The sequence below is a fragment of the Myotis myotis genome, unplaced genomic scaffold, assembly GCF_014108235.1.
Source record: "Myotis myotis isolate mMyoMyo1 unplaced genomic scaffold, mMyoMyo1.p scaffold_m19_p_3, whole genome shotgun sequence".
Lineage (NCBI taxonomy): Eukaryota > Metazoa > Chordata > Mammalia > Chiroptera > Vespertilionidae > Myotis > Myotis myotis.
Genome location: NW_023416335.1, coordinates 137,206,899 through 137,223,797, shown reverse-complemented (window position 1 = coordinate 137,223,797; position 16,899 = coordinate 137,206,899). Strand labels below are relative to the sequence as shown.

At 36.7% G+C, this 16,899-nt stretch overlaps 1 protein-coding gene and 1 long non-coding RNA gene across 3 annotated transcripts in view; one reads left to right on the top strand and one right to left on the bottom strand.

Annotated features, from left to right (window-relative positions):
- LOC118651460 overlaps positions 1 to 16,899 on the bottom strand; it is a 45,214-nt gene that overhangs the window by 3,619 nt on the left and 24,696 nt on the right. Inside the window, exons 2-3 of one of the 2 annotated variants that reach the window (XR_004966247.1) lie at positions 13,995 to 14,082; positions 8,784 to 8,857 (exon numbers count right to left, since the gene is read on the bottom strand). This is a non-coding gene — a long non-coding RNA (uncharacterized LOC118651460). The remainder of the gene's footprint in view (positions 1 to 8,783; positions 8,858 to 13,994; positions 14,083 to 16,899) is intronic. The other variant, XR_004966248.1, reaches the window with a different exon arrangement.
- PTPRQ (protein tyrosine phosphatase receptor type Q) overlaps positions 1 to 16,899 on the top strand; it is a 246,130-nt gene that overhangs the window by 226,805 nt on the left and 2,426 nt on the right. The window contains exons 48-51 of the mRNA XM_036300643.1: positions 5,379 to 5,513; positions 5,707 to 5,832; positions 6,619 to 6,767; positions 16,647 to 16,770. Coding sequence (XP_036156536.1) covers positions 5,379 to 5,513; positions 5,707 to 5,832; positions 6,619 to 6,767; positions 16,647 to 16,770 — 534 coding nt within the window. The remainder of the gene's footprint in view (positions 1 to 5,378; positions 5,514 to 5,706; positions 5,833 to 6,618; positions 6,768 to 16,646; positions 16,771 to 16,899) is intronic.

The following is a 16,899-nucleotide window of genomic DNA, read 5'->3' as shown; positions in this document are numbered from 1 at the left end:
TTGATATAGAGTTAGGGCAAATACCTAGGTTGCTGTGAGTTAAATCCCTGATCTGGATGTGTACAGGAGGCAAGGAGGCAACCAATCCATCTTTCTCTTTCATATCAATGTTTCTCTCTCTCTCTCTCTCTCTCTCTCTCTCTCTCTCTCTCCCCCCCCTCCTCCCCTTCTACTTTCTGAACATAACCTGGAGTGAGGATAAAAAAAAAAAAGGGCTATGGGACAGAGGTGGGGAGAAAAAGGTATACTGCATGCCTGTAAACAGCCACTAAGTATACAAATGCGTATAGCAATGTTTTCAAGAGAGCAAAAATAAGAACATTATGTAATGAGACAAGCGGAGGGCCCCAAACCCTCAAAATTATCTATCCTGTCAACAAGATGACTGAAATTACATTAACTTGAGAATAAGTTTTACCATAATTAGAGATGGATGATGAAAGGTTAGGATGCAAAACATCCCTTAAAATTGTTCCCATTTTGATAGAATCCTATATAAAAAGAGGTAATATGCAAATTAACCCTCATACCCTCACAAGATGGCTGCCTACTACCAGGCTGGCAGGGGGGTTAGTGAGGGACCACCAATTGACTGAATGAGCAGGCTGCGTAGGGTGACCAGGACAGCAGGGGGCGCAATTAGGGACAACCAGGCCAGCAGAGAGGGGCAGTTGCGGGTGACCAGACTGGCAGGTGGGTGCAGCTGGGGGCGCAGTTGGGGGTTACCAGACTGGCAAGGGGGTTGTTGGGGGTGATTAGGCTGGCAGGGGGGCAGTGAGGGGTGAGTAGGCTGGTGGGGGGAGGCAGTTGGGGGCAATTAGGCTGGCAGAGGGGGAAGCTAGAAACAACCAGGACAGCAGAGAGGGGCAGTTGGGGGTGACCAGACCGGCAGAGGGGGGCAGTGAGGGGTGATCAGGATCGTGGGGGAGGGGCAGTTAGGGGCGACCAGACAGGCAGGCAGGTGAGTGATTAGGAGCCAGCAGTCCAGGGTTGTGAGAAGGATGTCCGACTGCCAGATGTTTGACTGCCGGTTTAGGTCCCATCCCTGGCAGTCGGACATCCTCTGAGGGGTCCTGGATGGAGAGGGTGCAGGCTGGGCTGAGCCTCCCCACCCCCCATGCATGAATTTCATGCACTGGGCCTCTAGTATTAAAATACTTAAGGACACTGAGTCCTTGAAAAAGTGAAATGCAAATGACTAGGAGAAATCCTGTATAATAAAAGTCTAACATGCAAATCGACTGAATGGCAGAACAACCAGGGGTGGGGCCGGTGAGCAGGCGGTGCCAGGCCAGCCAAGGTGGGTGCCAGTGGGCAGAGGGAGGGAATGGCAATGGGGGGGTGGTGACCAGTGGCAGCAGCAGCGTGATGAGGGGGGAAGAGCTGCCCCCTGGTGGTCAATGCACTCCCACAAGGGGAGCGCTGCTCAGCCACAAGCCAGGCTAAAGGCTGGCAAGCACAGCAGTGATGGTGGGAGAGCTAAGGATGTCCACAGCAGTGGTAAGCCACAGTTGGACATCCCCTGAGGGCTCCCGGACTGCAAGAGGGTGCAGGCCAGGCTGAGGCACCTTCCCCCTCACCCCAGTGCACCAATTTTCGTGCACCAAGCCTCTAGTATTTTATAACTTGGTCAATTATAATTAATTATACCCACAATTGAAATACCTTCTTCCTTTGGCTTATAAACACTGTTTTCTCAGTATCCCATCTACAGCTTATTGATTCTTTTATCTCAGTCTCATTGGTTCTCTCTTATCTCCTCTACTACCAAACATTGAAGTTATCTACAGCCCAATCTTTGAATTTAGTTCCTTTCCAAACTCATTTCCATGGTAATTTCCATTCTCATGATTTTATGTAAGATCTGTATGCTGATTATTTTCAAATGTATGCATATTTTAGCTTAAACTTCTTCCTCAATTCCAAACTCTTATACCCAATTGCCTTCATTACACTTCCACTTGAATATCTGCTAGGAGCTTCCAGTTTAATATGTTCATAATGAACTCCTAATTTTCCCTTCAAATCTGCTCATCCTGAAGTCTTCCCCATCTTCCTTTTGAATTATTATTGATTCCTCTATTTTTCTTGTACCCAACATCCAATCACACAAATTCTGCCGGCTCTGTCTTCAAGATATATCCAGATCTCATCACTTCTCACCATCCCCATTGCTATCACTCAGCTACCCCTTTGGTTTGTTTGTTGTAATAACCTTCTAACGATTCTTTCTTTTTCCACCTTTAACCCCCTATAGGCTAGTCTTCTTACAGAAATCAGAGTGAAACTGTTAAACCATACACTCTGTATGTTTATAAATTTTCAACTGCTTTCTGTATCATTTATAGTAAAAAACAAAGGACCTAAAAACATCCTCACCCTCCATCCCCTGTTCTTTCTGATGCCATCAGCTAATACTGTCCCCCCTCATGAACTCCACTCCAGCCACTTGCTGTTCATAGAACAATCCAGACACATCTCTCCTTTAATATTGTTACACGTGACTTTTTTTCTATGTGGAACACTTCCTCCCACCCCAGTAATGTAGGGCTTACTCTCTTTCTTCTTTAAGTCTCTTCTAAGCTCTTACCATTGAGTGTTTTCTGAACACCCTATTTTCCAAAAGCCATCACTCATAGCATGGGTCACTATTAAAACTTCTATATATCTTGTTATTTAGTAAACTTATTAATAGGCTTAATGTCTATTTCCCCTAACTAGAATACAAGATAAATGAGGTTAGGAATTTTAGTGTCTTTTGTCAGTGATGAATTGTCAGCTCCTAGAATAGTGCCTGGCACATAGTAGGCATTCATCAATATTATTTGAATGCAGGAATGTGCATATTAAAAAAACTGTGAATAAATTGATGAAAATATTAGTGGTTTTTTTATTCTGGATAATGGGATTGTAGGTGAATTCCTCATTCTATTATATATACTTTTCTGAGTTTTCCAAACATTGTATACTAAATATATATTGCTTTTTCAGTCTTAAAAATAACTCCAAACTCTTAAAATGTAAAATAATTGAACAGTCATGTTTACTTCAACTGAGATGGGAAAAACAGAAATGCTTTAACAATTAATGTATTTAAGAGACTCAAAGTTTTACCCAGAGACTGTCAATGGCTAGCATTGAGATTTAGGGAAATCACCTAAAGTGCCTCATTATTCTTTCAAGTAAAATAAATTACTTGAAATTAAAAATCTGTATTATTCTTATATAATACTTTATTCTCTGACTACTAAGATAATTCCAATTTAAAAATATTTTTTTTCTTTTATTCCTATTTCTTTAAATATTTTGATGTTTGGAATAGATATGAGTCCATTATTACCTTTTTATTTACACAGTACCTTTGTAAGAAAAATCCGCAGATATGGCACAAGTTGCATGCCTACATTCCAGGTGAATTGACCAGGGTTTAGCACAATAAAATGTAGAAGAGCTGTCAAAATAAAGTTGAAGCAAATCTCTGGTCATATGTCCAGCCGGCATGGCTTAGTGGTTAAGCGTCAACCTGTGAACCAGGAGGTCATGGTTTGATTCCTGGTCAGGGCACATGCCTAGATTTCTGGCTTGATCCCCAGTATAGGGTGTGCAGGAGGCAGCCAATCAATGATTCTCTCACATCATAATGTTCCTATGTCTCTCTCTCCCTCTTTCTTACTCTCTGAAATCAATAAAAAATATATATTTTTAAAAAATCTGTGGTCTTGTATTAGCTAAATAAAACTTCATATTACCCACATTACTCTTTTCTTTCCTTCATTTTTATTTATTTTCTATTTTTTTCCATTGCAATTTATATGCAATATTATTTTGTATTAGTGTCAGGTGTACAGCACAGTGGTTAAACAACCATATCTTTATGGGTTCCACCTGATATTCCCAGTACCCACCTGGCACCATACATAGTTATTACATTATTAGTTATGTTTCCTATGCCATACTTTACATCCCCATAACTATTTTGTAACTACTAATCTGTACTTCTCAATCCCATAACCTTTTTCATCCAATCCTCCAAACTGCCTTCCCTCTGGCAACCATCCGCCTGTTCTCTGTATCTGTAACCAGCATTACTCTTGGTTCTGAGCTGTAGAGAATAAACACTAACACCACAGTTTAAGTAGATATGTAATTTCTTAGAGGAAGAGAATGAAAATTTCTATAAAACCCATGAATATATGACAGAAACAGTGGAGTGGGTAAGCGTATTGGCTCTGGACTCACCAACTGTGAGACCTTGAGCAAACTCACATTTCTAAGCTTCAGTATCACCATTTATAAAATGAGGATAATAATAGTACTTATTCACAAGGGTTTTGGAAGAAATAAGTTAATTAAAATATTTACAAAAAATTGCTTAGTATATTTTCTGGCATAAAGTAAGCATTTGATTAAGGTCAACGTTATTGCTGTTTCTTTTTTATGTAGTCCATGTTTTTTTGAAAAGTTAGAAATAAATTTCAAGAACAGTTAGTTTGTTTAATATATCACATTGTGAGATTAAAATTAGGTGTTGGACATTTTGAGTATCTAATATTATTTAGCATTCAAACTGTACAATATTTTAAAATATTAAACTATTTTACAACTAATATATTTTTCATATACTGCTCAATAACTAATGAAGACTGGTGCAGCCACTGTGGAAAACAGTATGGAGTCTCCTCAAAGAATTAAAAATGGAACTCCCATTTGACTCAGTAATCCAACTTCTAGGAACATATCCCAAGAAATCAGAAATACCAATCAAACAGATATATGCACCCCTATGTTCATAGCACAATTCACAATAGCTAAGATTTGGAAACAGCCTAAGTGCCCATCAGTAGATGAGTGTATTACAAAACTGTGGTACATCTACACAATGGAATACTATGCTGCTGTAAAAAAGAAGGAGTTCTTATCATTTGCAACAGCATGGATGGACCTGGAGAGCATTATGCTAAGTGAAATAAGCCAGTCAGAGCAAGATAAATACCACATGATCTCACTCACTGTGGAATATAATGAATAACATAAACTGATGAACAAAAACAGATCCAGAGACAGAGGAGCATCGAACAGACCATCAAACCTCAGAGGGAAGGCTGGGTAGGCAGGGGGTTAAGAGATCAACCGAAGGACTTGTATGCATGCATATGAGTATAACCAGTGGACACAGACAGTAGGGGGATGAGGGCATGTTCTGGGAGTGGGAGTGGCCAGGGAGAGGTCAATGCGGGGAGGGGGGGGGAGGAGACATATGTAGTAAAAAACAAACAAAAGAAACCCTATTATCTATTTACATACATATACACACACATATACATACACATACATATATATGTAAATGCTGATGCGATGTTGTATTTATGTCCTTCTAGGGTTACTTATGTCCAAATGAATTTATTGCTACTCAAGGTCCATTACCAGGAACAGTTGGGGATTTTTGGAGAATGGTTTGGGAAACCAGAGCAAAAACATTGGTAATGCTAACACAGTGTTTTGAAAAAGGGCGGGTAAGTCTTTTTAAAATCTTTTCACAAAATATTATTTTACAATTGTGTTAATGTATGTGTGACAATTTCAGCTAATACTGCAAATCATCAATAACTTGGATATCTATAAGGCAATTTTAACTAAGTAGCAATAACTGTGATACATATCCATATAACAGTGGTTCTTATGACTGGTGATTTTCTCTGAATACAGATCAGATGCCATCAGTATTGGCCAGAGGACAACAAACCAGTTACGGTGTTTGGAGATATAGTGATCACAAAGCTAATGGAGGATGTTCAAATAGATTGGACCATCAGGGATCTGAAAATTGAAAGGGTAAAAAATGGCGGGGCAGGAACATGATAGCAAATATGAATGCTCTAAATTTATAAAATGAATTCTTAGAGCTATGCCTTGCAATGATACCTGTATAGTCAACAATGCTTTCCCATTGTGTCTCAAACAGAAGTTTTGAATTGTCATCTAACTTCAATATCTATGCCACTGTGTCTGAATTCCAAATCACATGGTTAAAGTTTATATTAACCAGTTAGCATCAAATTCTTAGGTAGACAACGGGGGGAAAGGAAGGAAGAACTAGATTACGAGGTTTAATATTTTATTTAAACCAAGAATTTCCCAAATCACTCATCTCTATCTACATTCAGTACAGATGTGAGAGTGTGGGATCTCTCTTTATTAGTCTATAGAAGTGTCTATATACACAGAAAAGAATATAAGGATCTTTGTACTTTCTGACATTATCAGACACCCAATATCTGTATTTTGAATAATTGGTGAAAGTGTTTATGTAAGTTTGGGGGTCAAAAATTATTTCAAAATCTACTTTTACAATGCTACAGAAAGTTATACTACATTTGAATATCAATATGTTATCATCTCTTTGCAGGTTTTCTTATTGTTTTTATTCATACTAAAGGCAATTTTCTTTATGGTAGCAGCAGTAAAAGACCTTTCTTACAGGAAAAATAAAAACACAGTTTTTCTGTTTGGTAAACAGTCATTTTTAAAAGATCACTTTCAAAAGACATCAGCTCTCTCAGCCTTCATTATGTACTTAAATGATTGTGTCATGCTTCTTAAATCTGTCACTTTGTTTAGCATGGGGATTGCATGACTGTCCGACAGTGTAACTTTACTGCTTGGCCTGAGCATGGGGTTCCTGAAAACAGTACTCCATTAATTCACTTTGTGAAGTTGGTTCGAGCAAGTCGAGCACATGACACCACACCTATGATTGTTCACTGCAGGTAAGAAAGATATATTATTAGAACCTTATATGAGACACTATAAATAGTCTTTAAACTCAATGTGGTCTTTCATTATCATGATACCATTGATTATTTTTCTGGCAGAAGTTAATGTAGATTCATTCCAGCTTTTACTTTTCAGATATTTTATTGGCTATAATAAATAACGATGTGGCTTTATAAAAGTTCACATGGCAGAAATAAAATATGTCTAAAAGACATATATACCAGTATAGAACTTTTCCTGGATTCTTGCCTGGATTTTACCTTTATAGGCCTTTTAAAAATTAAAAATGATAGCCCATCATTAATGTATGTGTGTTTGTGTGTATGAGTAAGATCTTATGAATAAACACCTTATCTTTTATTATTTCAACAGATATTAGTATACTATTGTAATTTAAACATTTCTTCTAAAAACACATTTCTAGATGGATATTGCAGAGGACAATTAAAAGAAATTGAAGATCAATTTAAGTGACCACCCAAGTATAATTCTAAATTTCTACAAAGTTTTAGCTATTCGAATGTTTTCCTTTGACCTGAGCCTCTGAACATGGTTAATGAATATGAGTATAAATTGAGATTTTTTCCCCTTCATTATTTATATTAGTATTTAATACTCTTAGAAATAAAACTTAAGGTTGTATAGTATTCAGGGTGTTTCTGGACAGATTGATACAATTTTTGTTTTCTAACATGATATATCTAAATCAATTTCAACTTGAGTGTCTTCAACAATTGGAGTTTGGAGATTAGAGAAAAAGTGGATGATATACTGTTTTATGATTCCACTTACATAAGATACCTAGAATAGCTAAATTAATATAGACAGAAAGAATGATAGTTACCAGGGACTTGGGGGGAGAGAAGTATGAGGAGTTATTGTTTAATGGGTACAGAGCTTTTGTTTGGGGTGATGAAAAATTTCTGAAAGTGGACAGTGGTGATGATTGTACAACAGTGTCAGTGTGCTTAACGGCACTGAATTACGCACTGCAAAATGGTTAAAATGGTAAATTTTATGTTGTGTATCACTTACCACAATAAAACATTTTACTTAGAAATATATTTTGGATACATTAATTAATCGTAATAATTAATAAGTTGGCTATTATAATAATTTTAAAGTTTGTTATTATAATAATCAATAAGTTTATTATTAATCATAGTAATTCTAACGTTTAGTTTATTAGTAATTTTTCAAATGGGTATATATTATAATTAGTGTAGTTAAATAAGAAAATAATAATTCATCCAGTTTTTTTAGAGGAAAAAAATCTGTAATTTAAATGATCAACTTTTTCCAGGAATATTCTGGATTTTAAATTATAAGAGAGCCCTCGTTGGTTTGGCACAGTGGAGAGAGTGTTGGCCTCCAGACTGAAGGGTCCCGGGTTCAATTCCGGTCAAGGGCACATGCCCAGGTTGCAGGCTCAATCCCCAGTATGGGGCATACAGCAGGCAGCCAATCAATGATTCTCTCTCATCATTGATGTTTCTCTCTCTCTCTCCCTCTCCCTTCCTCTCTGAAATCAATAAAAATATATTTAAAAAATAAAATAAAATACTTCTCTTTTAAAAAAATAAAAACAAATTATAAGAGTAATACATAAATGCTTGCTCTTTTTTCCAATTTTAAAATATTATTTTATTTTAGCTTAAAACACAAATGAACATTCATTCAGTATTGATAATGTCTGAAGGTCGTAGTTCCAAGTCATCTATTTTGTATGTAATTCTCTTAATATGTCCTATTTTTATAAATTTATATTTATTACATGAATGTTTTCTCTTGATAAAATATCTGAACAATGTTTATGTTTTAAAAGCATATAGAACAAGATATGAAAGTCTCATTCTTACCTTACCAATTATATTCTCCCTTCATATACATAATATTTTTAACAAAGTAGTATATAGTATAAATGACACAACAGTTTGCTTCTAAGTGTAGTGATTTATTTTAAACTGGCATCATTAATGATTAAAATCTTTAATGGATAGTTGCCTCACCTTCTCTGTATCTTCCATATACACAGCCACTGGCACCTCCTCTCTTGAAGCCTCAAAAACAGTAGAGTCTTCTCCTTTGTGATTTAAATAAATAAAAGATCACAGAAAAGTAGGATTATGTTAATAATCATTTTTAAATATCATGTTAAACCTACTAAGTTATTATCTCCAACTCTGACTTCTTACCTCAACTTTCAGTTCAATATGACATCCTGAATGACCACAAAATTCTGAAAATTAAATATGTCCAAAACTGAACACTTGATTCAATTTCCCATCTCACTTCTTCTCCTCCTTCCCAACTTTGAAAACAGTAAGTCCCCTCTGCTTGGTCCAGAAACTCTGGACTCATCCTTGACTCCCCTCTTCCTCTCACATTCCACATACCAGCCTACAGCTAGCTCTGACCGGGCCCATCACCTCCCCACTCCGCTCTCCTCGCCGTGATCTCCTTGCTCTTTGAACACATTGAACATCCTGCCACTCAGATCTGTTCTTCCACTCCCTCCAGCTGCCATGCTCCTCTCCCATATGCCCACATGGTGCCCTCCCTAACCTTATCCGAGTTTCTTTTCAAATGTTACGTTATCAGAGAAGCTTTCTCTGATGACCCTATCCTACCCTATCACCCTCCATCTCTTTAACCTGATTTATGTATCATAATAACACCTATTATAGCCTATACATACTATGCATGTCTGTTTGTGTAACACTATAGTCTTTTCTCTAGAGTACAAGCTTTATATGTGAGGAACTTTGTATTTTTCACTGTTACACTCCAGATGCCTAGGACAGTGTCTGACACTCAAAATATATTGAATGATGCAATGATTGATTACCCTACTCAGGCATGTCAGATTTATGTTGTAATGCTCCTATTCCTTAGGAAAAATCACAGTAAATAGACTTTTTCTTACCTATAAAAATGGCAGTTTCATGTTGTTTAAAGTTACATTCATAAGACTAGGTAGCCTTTAAAATGTCTTTTTCATTTTTAATATTTACTGCAAATATTAACTATTTAAATACCCATTGTCTTTTATAATGGGAGTTTCTGAATAAATCTTTGCAGGTATATCACATAATAGTTTCTATGGAGCACATACCTGTATTGGGTATTTAATTAATTTTTAAAAGGAAATAGCTTCTCAATTTTATTATTCATAGGAAGTAAATAAAATTCTACAGGAAAAAAAAATTGTTTCAATATCATACAGAGGAAATGCTATACGGCTGAATGTTTAGCATTTCTATTGGTAACCCAAAATATGTTTAATACAGAGTTTGGGGTGTTAAGAATTTTCAACAATTTTTCAAAATATTTTTGCATACTTCTCCAACTACAACCTATAAAATACTATGAAAGGAGAAGGAGTGTTCCTTTAAAAAAATAACTCAAATATTTGGTATTAATAATAATCATCTTGCCCTATCTAAACACTCTTGGTAACAATATCAATCCAAAGAAACTCCCAAAATATCGACCTTCAAATTTTAAAAAAAACTGTTTAGAATGTATTACTATCATAACTTATTTTCTTCATCACCATACGCATGAACCACTTTTTACTGAATAATTTTTATGTAATTTCACTCTTGCTGCAGTGCTGGAGTTGGAAGAACGGGAGTTTTTATTGCTCTGGACCACTTAACACAGCATATAAATGATCATGATTTTGTGGACATATATGGACTAGTAGCTGAACTGAGAAGTGAAAGAATGTGCATGGTACAGAACCTGGTAAGACCCAAAACTGTGTGAGGTGTCAGCTCTAGAATTTCTACAAGGGAGGATCTTAGTGGCAGCAATGTGGTTGGACATGGACTTGAAACTGTCTTTGCATAGCAGACACTCTCTTTTCCAGCATCATAAACATCCTTGGGGGGAGGGCGGCAGATGGAGATTATAGGAGGACTGAAGCCCAATTGCCACAATCATCCTTCAAGAATGTTAGTTGACTGCTCATCATAACTTGTTTATACTTACAGGCGTGTACAAAATAATTTGTAAAATTGACTTGTTTTAACATTTCTCAAATTTGGGGAGCTTAGAAAATGATCAAATCAATCGCCTTTGTAAACATGCTTAGTTATAATAGGGAAAACGTTTAAAATATTGACTTTTGAGGTTCTATGTATTTCACTTGTCCATATTTATTCCTATTGCATATTAATACCAATAACATTTATTATAGTATATATTACCTGGGAATTTTTGTTTGTCGTTTTGATTTGGAAGTAAAAAATATTTCTACAATATACAGATTTTTCATCATTAAAAAACATCACATACTGCTCTGGCCAGAGTTTCTCAGTGGTTAGAATATCGGCCTGTGCCCCAGAAGGTCTCGGGTTCAATTCCCAGTCAAGGACACAGGTTTGGATCCCCTGTCCTGGAGGCAACCAATCGATGTGTCTCTCTCACATTAATATTTCTCTCTCTCTCCCTCTCTCTCTCTCTGTCTCTCTCTCTCTCTCTCTCTCTCTCTCACCCTCTTTCCCTCTCTCTCCCTCTCTCTCTCTCTCTCTCTCTCTCTCTCTCTCTCTCTCTCTCTCTCCCTCCCTCCACTCTCTCTAAAAAACTCAATAGAAAAAATACCCTTGGATGAGAAAAAAGAAACAAACAACAAAAAAAGAAAAAATCACATACTATAATGGTAATGAGACTACAAACCCTCTATGGAGTGTCTGGTGGGTTATGCTATACTAGATTCCTACATGTGTTAACTTATTTAATCCTTTATTTGTAGTCCAATAAAAATAATCAACAGACTTGGTATTATTGGCTCTGCTTTACAAATAGGGAAGCAGATGTTCCAAGTAGTTAAGTGATATTCCAAGTTTATACTATTCATAACTGTCAGAGCCAAATGCCAAACCAAGTCATAATATACAAGATGTCCCTATCTGTATCTTTGGATTGGAATTTGTATGCTATCCAAGTAGAGATTTTCTCACAGTCAATATAAAGATCTGTTCTAACAGTATTTTCCAAGGTACACCCTAGAAAACATGAGTGGCATCAGTTTTTAAAAGTGTAAGAAAACAGGTTCTTTGCTAAAATAAGTTGGAGAAAGAAGTTAAACTGACTCTTAGAATTTCTTAGAGCCTCTATACTAATGCACATTGAAAATTGCAAATGCAGAACCTTTGTGGGCAACATTTTCTAAACTTATATGATTGTGGAATCCTTAAACCCTTTTTGACCTGAGGACTTATAATGCCATGTCATGAAACATTAATGTTCTTAGCAAGATGTTGCTCTAGACCAGAGACATCCAACCTTCTTGGACTCCACATCCCTTTCAGCAAAAAGTGCTTGAGCATTCAACTCCAATACATAGGCATTTGTTTTTAAAATGTACTTGTACAATTATGCAAATTATTAAACATATACAAAATACGAAATAAAAAAGATAAGACAGATTAATAACATTTTGAAAGTCTTGCTAATTGTGAGGGTTTCATTTTATCATTAGGTATTTTTAAAATATAAAATATATACTTAGGACAGGCTAATTTCACTTAATTTATAAATGCATATTTTAAATTATTTCTGATTTTTTATTTTTTAAAATATATTTTTATTGATTCCAGAGGGGAAGGGAGAGGGAGAGAGAGATGGAACATCAAAGATGAGAGAATCATTGATTGGCTGCCTCCTGCATGCCCCCTACTGGGGATTGAGCCAGCAACTCAAGGCATGAGACATGCCCTGACTGGAAATTGAACCATGACCCTTCCATAGGCTGACAATATATCCACTGAGCCAAATGGGTTAGGGCTATTTCTAATTTTTTAAAAGTAATCTAGCTCACCACAAGAGGATTGCTCTAGGAGTACAAAAAATATCACCCCTGCCATTATTTTGTCATTCATCTGAGCTTGCATACCAAGTATCTACAGTCTCTTTGTAGGAATCTTTTTAAGCTACATCAATTCTCTGATGGTTATGTAAAACTAAGTAATGTAATCCATATCCATTCCTTGATATGCTGAAAGAGAACAAGTGAGTGATGTTACCCTTCTCTCAGGATACTTCAGAAATGGAAGGTGACTTGTGATCAGGATTGGCATCACAGATACGCAAACCTGCACAGTCTCTCAGATCCCCAGTGCTCAAAAGGGCCTTGCGCCTGTTTTAATGTTTGCTGTCACTATCTTGAAATCTTTAATAACTTTTGAGGAAGAGAACACACCTTCTCATTTTGCATTGGGCCTTGCAAATTATGTATCTGATTCTTATCCAGGGGACTTATAAGAGTGCCAATATCAGTCCAACTATTAGCCATTATGAAACTTCAAAGTTTTTCATATTTTTAGTTAACAATAAGGATAAATAGAAACCTGATTTCCCTCCCAGGTGCTTGGGTGCACACCCGTTCACTGGTGATCACTGCTGTTGACATTGATCACGATTGGTTGGCTCTCTTGAATAGAATAGAGGGTGGGACAGATGGGGATATTGTATTCTTCTAGAGGCCAGAGTAAATCTTCAAATAATAAAAGTTGAAAATTTTTTTGCCATACTCTACAAATTTGTAGAACTGAACTTTGTAAATAGTGTGTTCAAAAATACCTGTTAATAAGTTCACACAGGTCAGTACTCGATGCATGCTATAATCTTCATACATTATGCTTGTTTAATCAGCTAGAGCAAAATGCGGGAGTTGGGTAGTGGAACTGAAGGAGCATGAGTCTTGGAGTTGGAGAACTGAGTTCAGAATCCAGCCCCGCTAATTGCTGGCTCTGGGACCTTGTGTAATTAACCCCTCTGAGATCATTTTCTTTTGTAAAATAGCCATGTTATTTTTTCACGATTTTGTTGTCAGTATTAAATAAGAGACAGTATCTAAAACATCAAGCATGCGGTCACTGCCCAGCATGCAGTCAATGTGACAAGGCTCTGCTGTGTCCCAAGCTGGAAGCCTGAAGCTCTCTCTCACCCAATTTTATTCCCTGGGGGTTTTACTCCTTACTGTCCTTTGAGAGAGAGAGAGAGAGAGAGAGAGAGAGAGAGAGAGAGAGAGAGAGAGAGAGAGAGAGAGAGAGAGAAGAAAGAAAGAAAGAAAGAAAGAAAGAAAGAAAGAAAGAAAGAAAGAAAGAAAGAAAGAAAGGAAGAAAGAAAGAAGGAAGGGAGGGAGGGAGGGAAAGCAAGGAAGGGAGGAGGGGAGGAAGGGAGGAAGGGAAAAAGAAAGAAAATGACCATACCTTGGCTCCAGTCCTTACAAACCAGCATTGCCTTGCAGAAGAGTGGTTTTTTACTTTCTTCTATTGCACTTGGGAGTAATTCCAGTTCCTATGAAGAATCCTCATGTCAGCACATATTACAGTAGCTGTGAGCAGGAGTGGGGAGCAGGAACCTGGGCAAAATACTGAACAAAAAGACCCCAGAAGGGCATGGCCCAGACCCAGGAGAGAGCTTTATCTTTCATTGTCTAAAACAGTTCCCAGCAGCCCCAAGAGATTTGAAAGGACTTTCTGAAAGAATACTCTGCCGTGATATAATATCCTGAGACGCTATTGGTGGTTCAAATAGGGGTTAATCTGGATGAGCCTCTTTTCTGCTCTGGCTCTCCTGGAGATTTACTGATGTGAAGAGCATGAAAGAAAAAAACTGATATATTTTGGGTTCCTAGTTTTTTGGCAGACACTTTACATATGTTAAGTTCTTTAAATCTTTCCACGTATACTTTATGATCCCTCTGATGAGGAAACTACATCATTCTTACCTTAAGAATTAAGGTAATAAAACTATCTATGCAAGAAACTGAAATTTCATTCTTTTTTTTTAATCTTTAATTTCTTTATTGGTTAAGGTATTACAAATGTGTCCTCATCCCCCCCCCCCCATTAACCCCCAACCTCCCCCGCCCCCCACTCATGCTCTCATCCCCCTGTTGTCTGTGTCCATTGGTTTGGCTTATATGTATGCATACAAGTCCTTTGGTTGATCTCTCCCCCTTATCCCCACCCTCCCCTACTTTCCCTCTGGGGATTGACAGTCTGATTGCTGCTTCTCTGTCTCTGGTTCACTCTTGGATGTCCCTTTGGCAATAACACACATGCACATGACAGAGGGATCTTGGAAAATGTAGTACTGCCCCACGGAGTTCAGCCTGCCCTGCTGGCGGAGTTTCCACCCAGCATGCTTTCCAGTGGAGAAGATGAGATGGCAACAGTCAGAAGCTTCACATTTCAAATTCAAATGTGATGAAAAAAATTTATAGCAGACTAATTGATTGTTGTTTTCAAAGGAAATACAGTGTCAATTTATTTTAACCAATAATGTTATTCATTGTGTTATATGTGTTTAAAAATACTCTTTTGGAATTACCTTGACAAGTAATTTACTAATGATTTCAGTAGACTTTTCATTATAAAATAATATAACAACACTTCATTCCTTAACAAAATTGAATTATGAAACTTGATGATCTGTTGCACTTACAAAACTTTATTCCTAATGACTTCTGGATATTTTCCAAATGAAATCTGTCCTTATATGGTAGAGATTTGTTAGCTGTGAGAATTAAATGCGACTAAGTCTACAAACATTTATTACACAACTAGACATGCCAACCACTGTTACAGGCAATGGGAACTGAGCAGTGAATAAGAGAGTTCTGTTCTCATAGCACTAACATTCCGGTGATGAGGTGTTTGGGGAAACATTCTGTAATCCACAAAAAATAGATATTCCTGATAATGACCAACAATATCTGAAGACAGTTTCAGTAAGGGGTTTCAAACAAGTTTTGTACTATAGTAGTAATAGATATAAATATAACCTCTTCAGATGCTCACATAGAGGACATTCTATTTAAAGCAGTTGTCTATTTGTATATTTATGTATCTTAAGCACATGGTTATATTTGTTTAATGTCAGATATATTTCCTAAGTAAAAGTGAAGGTGATTTTCTATGACTGTAACTTTAACTACCTTTGGGGAAGTCCAAACTCAAAAATTCTAACAGAATATTGAATTATACTGAATAAACTTAAAGAACTCGCATGGTAATAAATTTAGCCCAAACATTCAGATGAACTGTTAGGAGTTCTTGTCTAGCACCAGATTGTTTGGATATTTCAATGGTCAACTGCCTTTTATTTACAAATAGAGACCAGATACTTGACAATAAGTAGGCCAAATGTTAGGTGATTAAAAGAATTGTTAAACGTATCTTAAATGAGCTGATGGTGTATGGATATGCTCACTCACAGAATTTGAAAGTAAATTTAGCATCTGCATTCCAACAAGAAAACTATTTATAAGAAAAATTATTCAATTAGACCTAACAGGAAGAAGGAAACTTCTAAACAAATTTAAGTAATCTAATTTGTCACTTTTTATAATCATGGCAAGAAAGAACATATTAACATTTGGTGTTCAAAGACAAGTATTTTTTAAAAAAATATATTTTATTGATTTTTTGCAGAGAGGAAGGGAGAGGGATAGAGAGTTAGAAACATCGATGAGAGAGAGACATCGATCAGCTGCCTCCTGCACACTCCCTCCTGGGGATGTGCCTGCAACCAAGGTACATGCCCTTGAGCGAAATCGAACCTGAGACCCTTCAGTAGGCAGGCCAAGTCTATCCACTGAGCCAAACCGGTTAGGGCAACAAGTATTTTTTTAAAGAAACTTAAAGCCATAAGAAGCCACAGGAATTTGGAAAACCTTATGTTTGAGATGGTAGAAAATCATTTACATACAAGGTAAATTCTGTATGTAGCCTCGAATTTAGCTATTTAGCATTTGTTGAATTCAATATTACTTTTCAATGTAACAGTACATATCATATTATAAAAAATATCTTCACCACATCCATTTATTTAAGCACTCTTTCTTTTATGTCTAGGCACAGTATATCTTCTTACACCAGTGTATTCTGGATCTCCTATCAAGTAAAGGAAGTAACCAGCCCATCTGTTTTGTTAACTATTCAGCACTTCAGAAGATGGACTCTTTGGATGCAATGGAAGGTAAACAGGCAATGAGTACCCCAATTTACTAATTTACCACATATAGTAGGAGAATTAACTTAATAACAACCGTTGTTGAAAATGTTTTTTAAGCCATTTTTGAAAACATTATTGAAAATGATTTAGAAG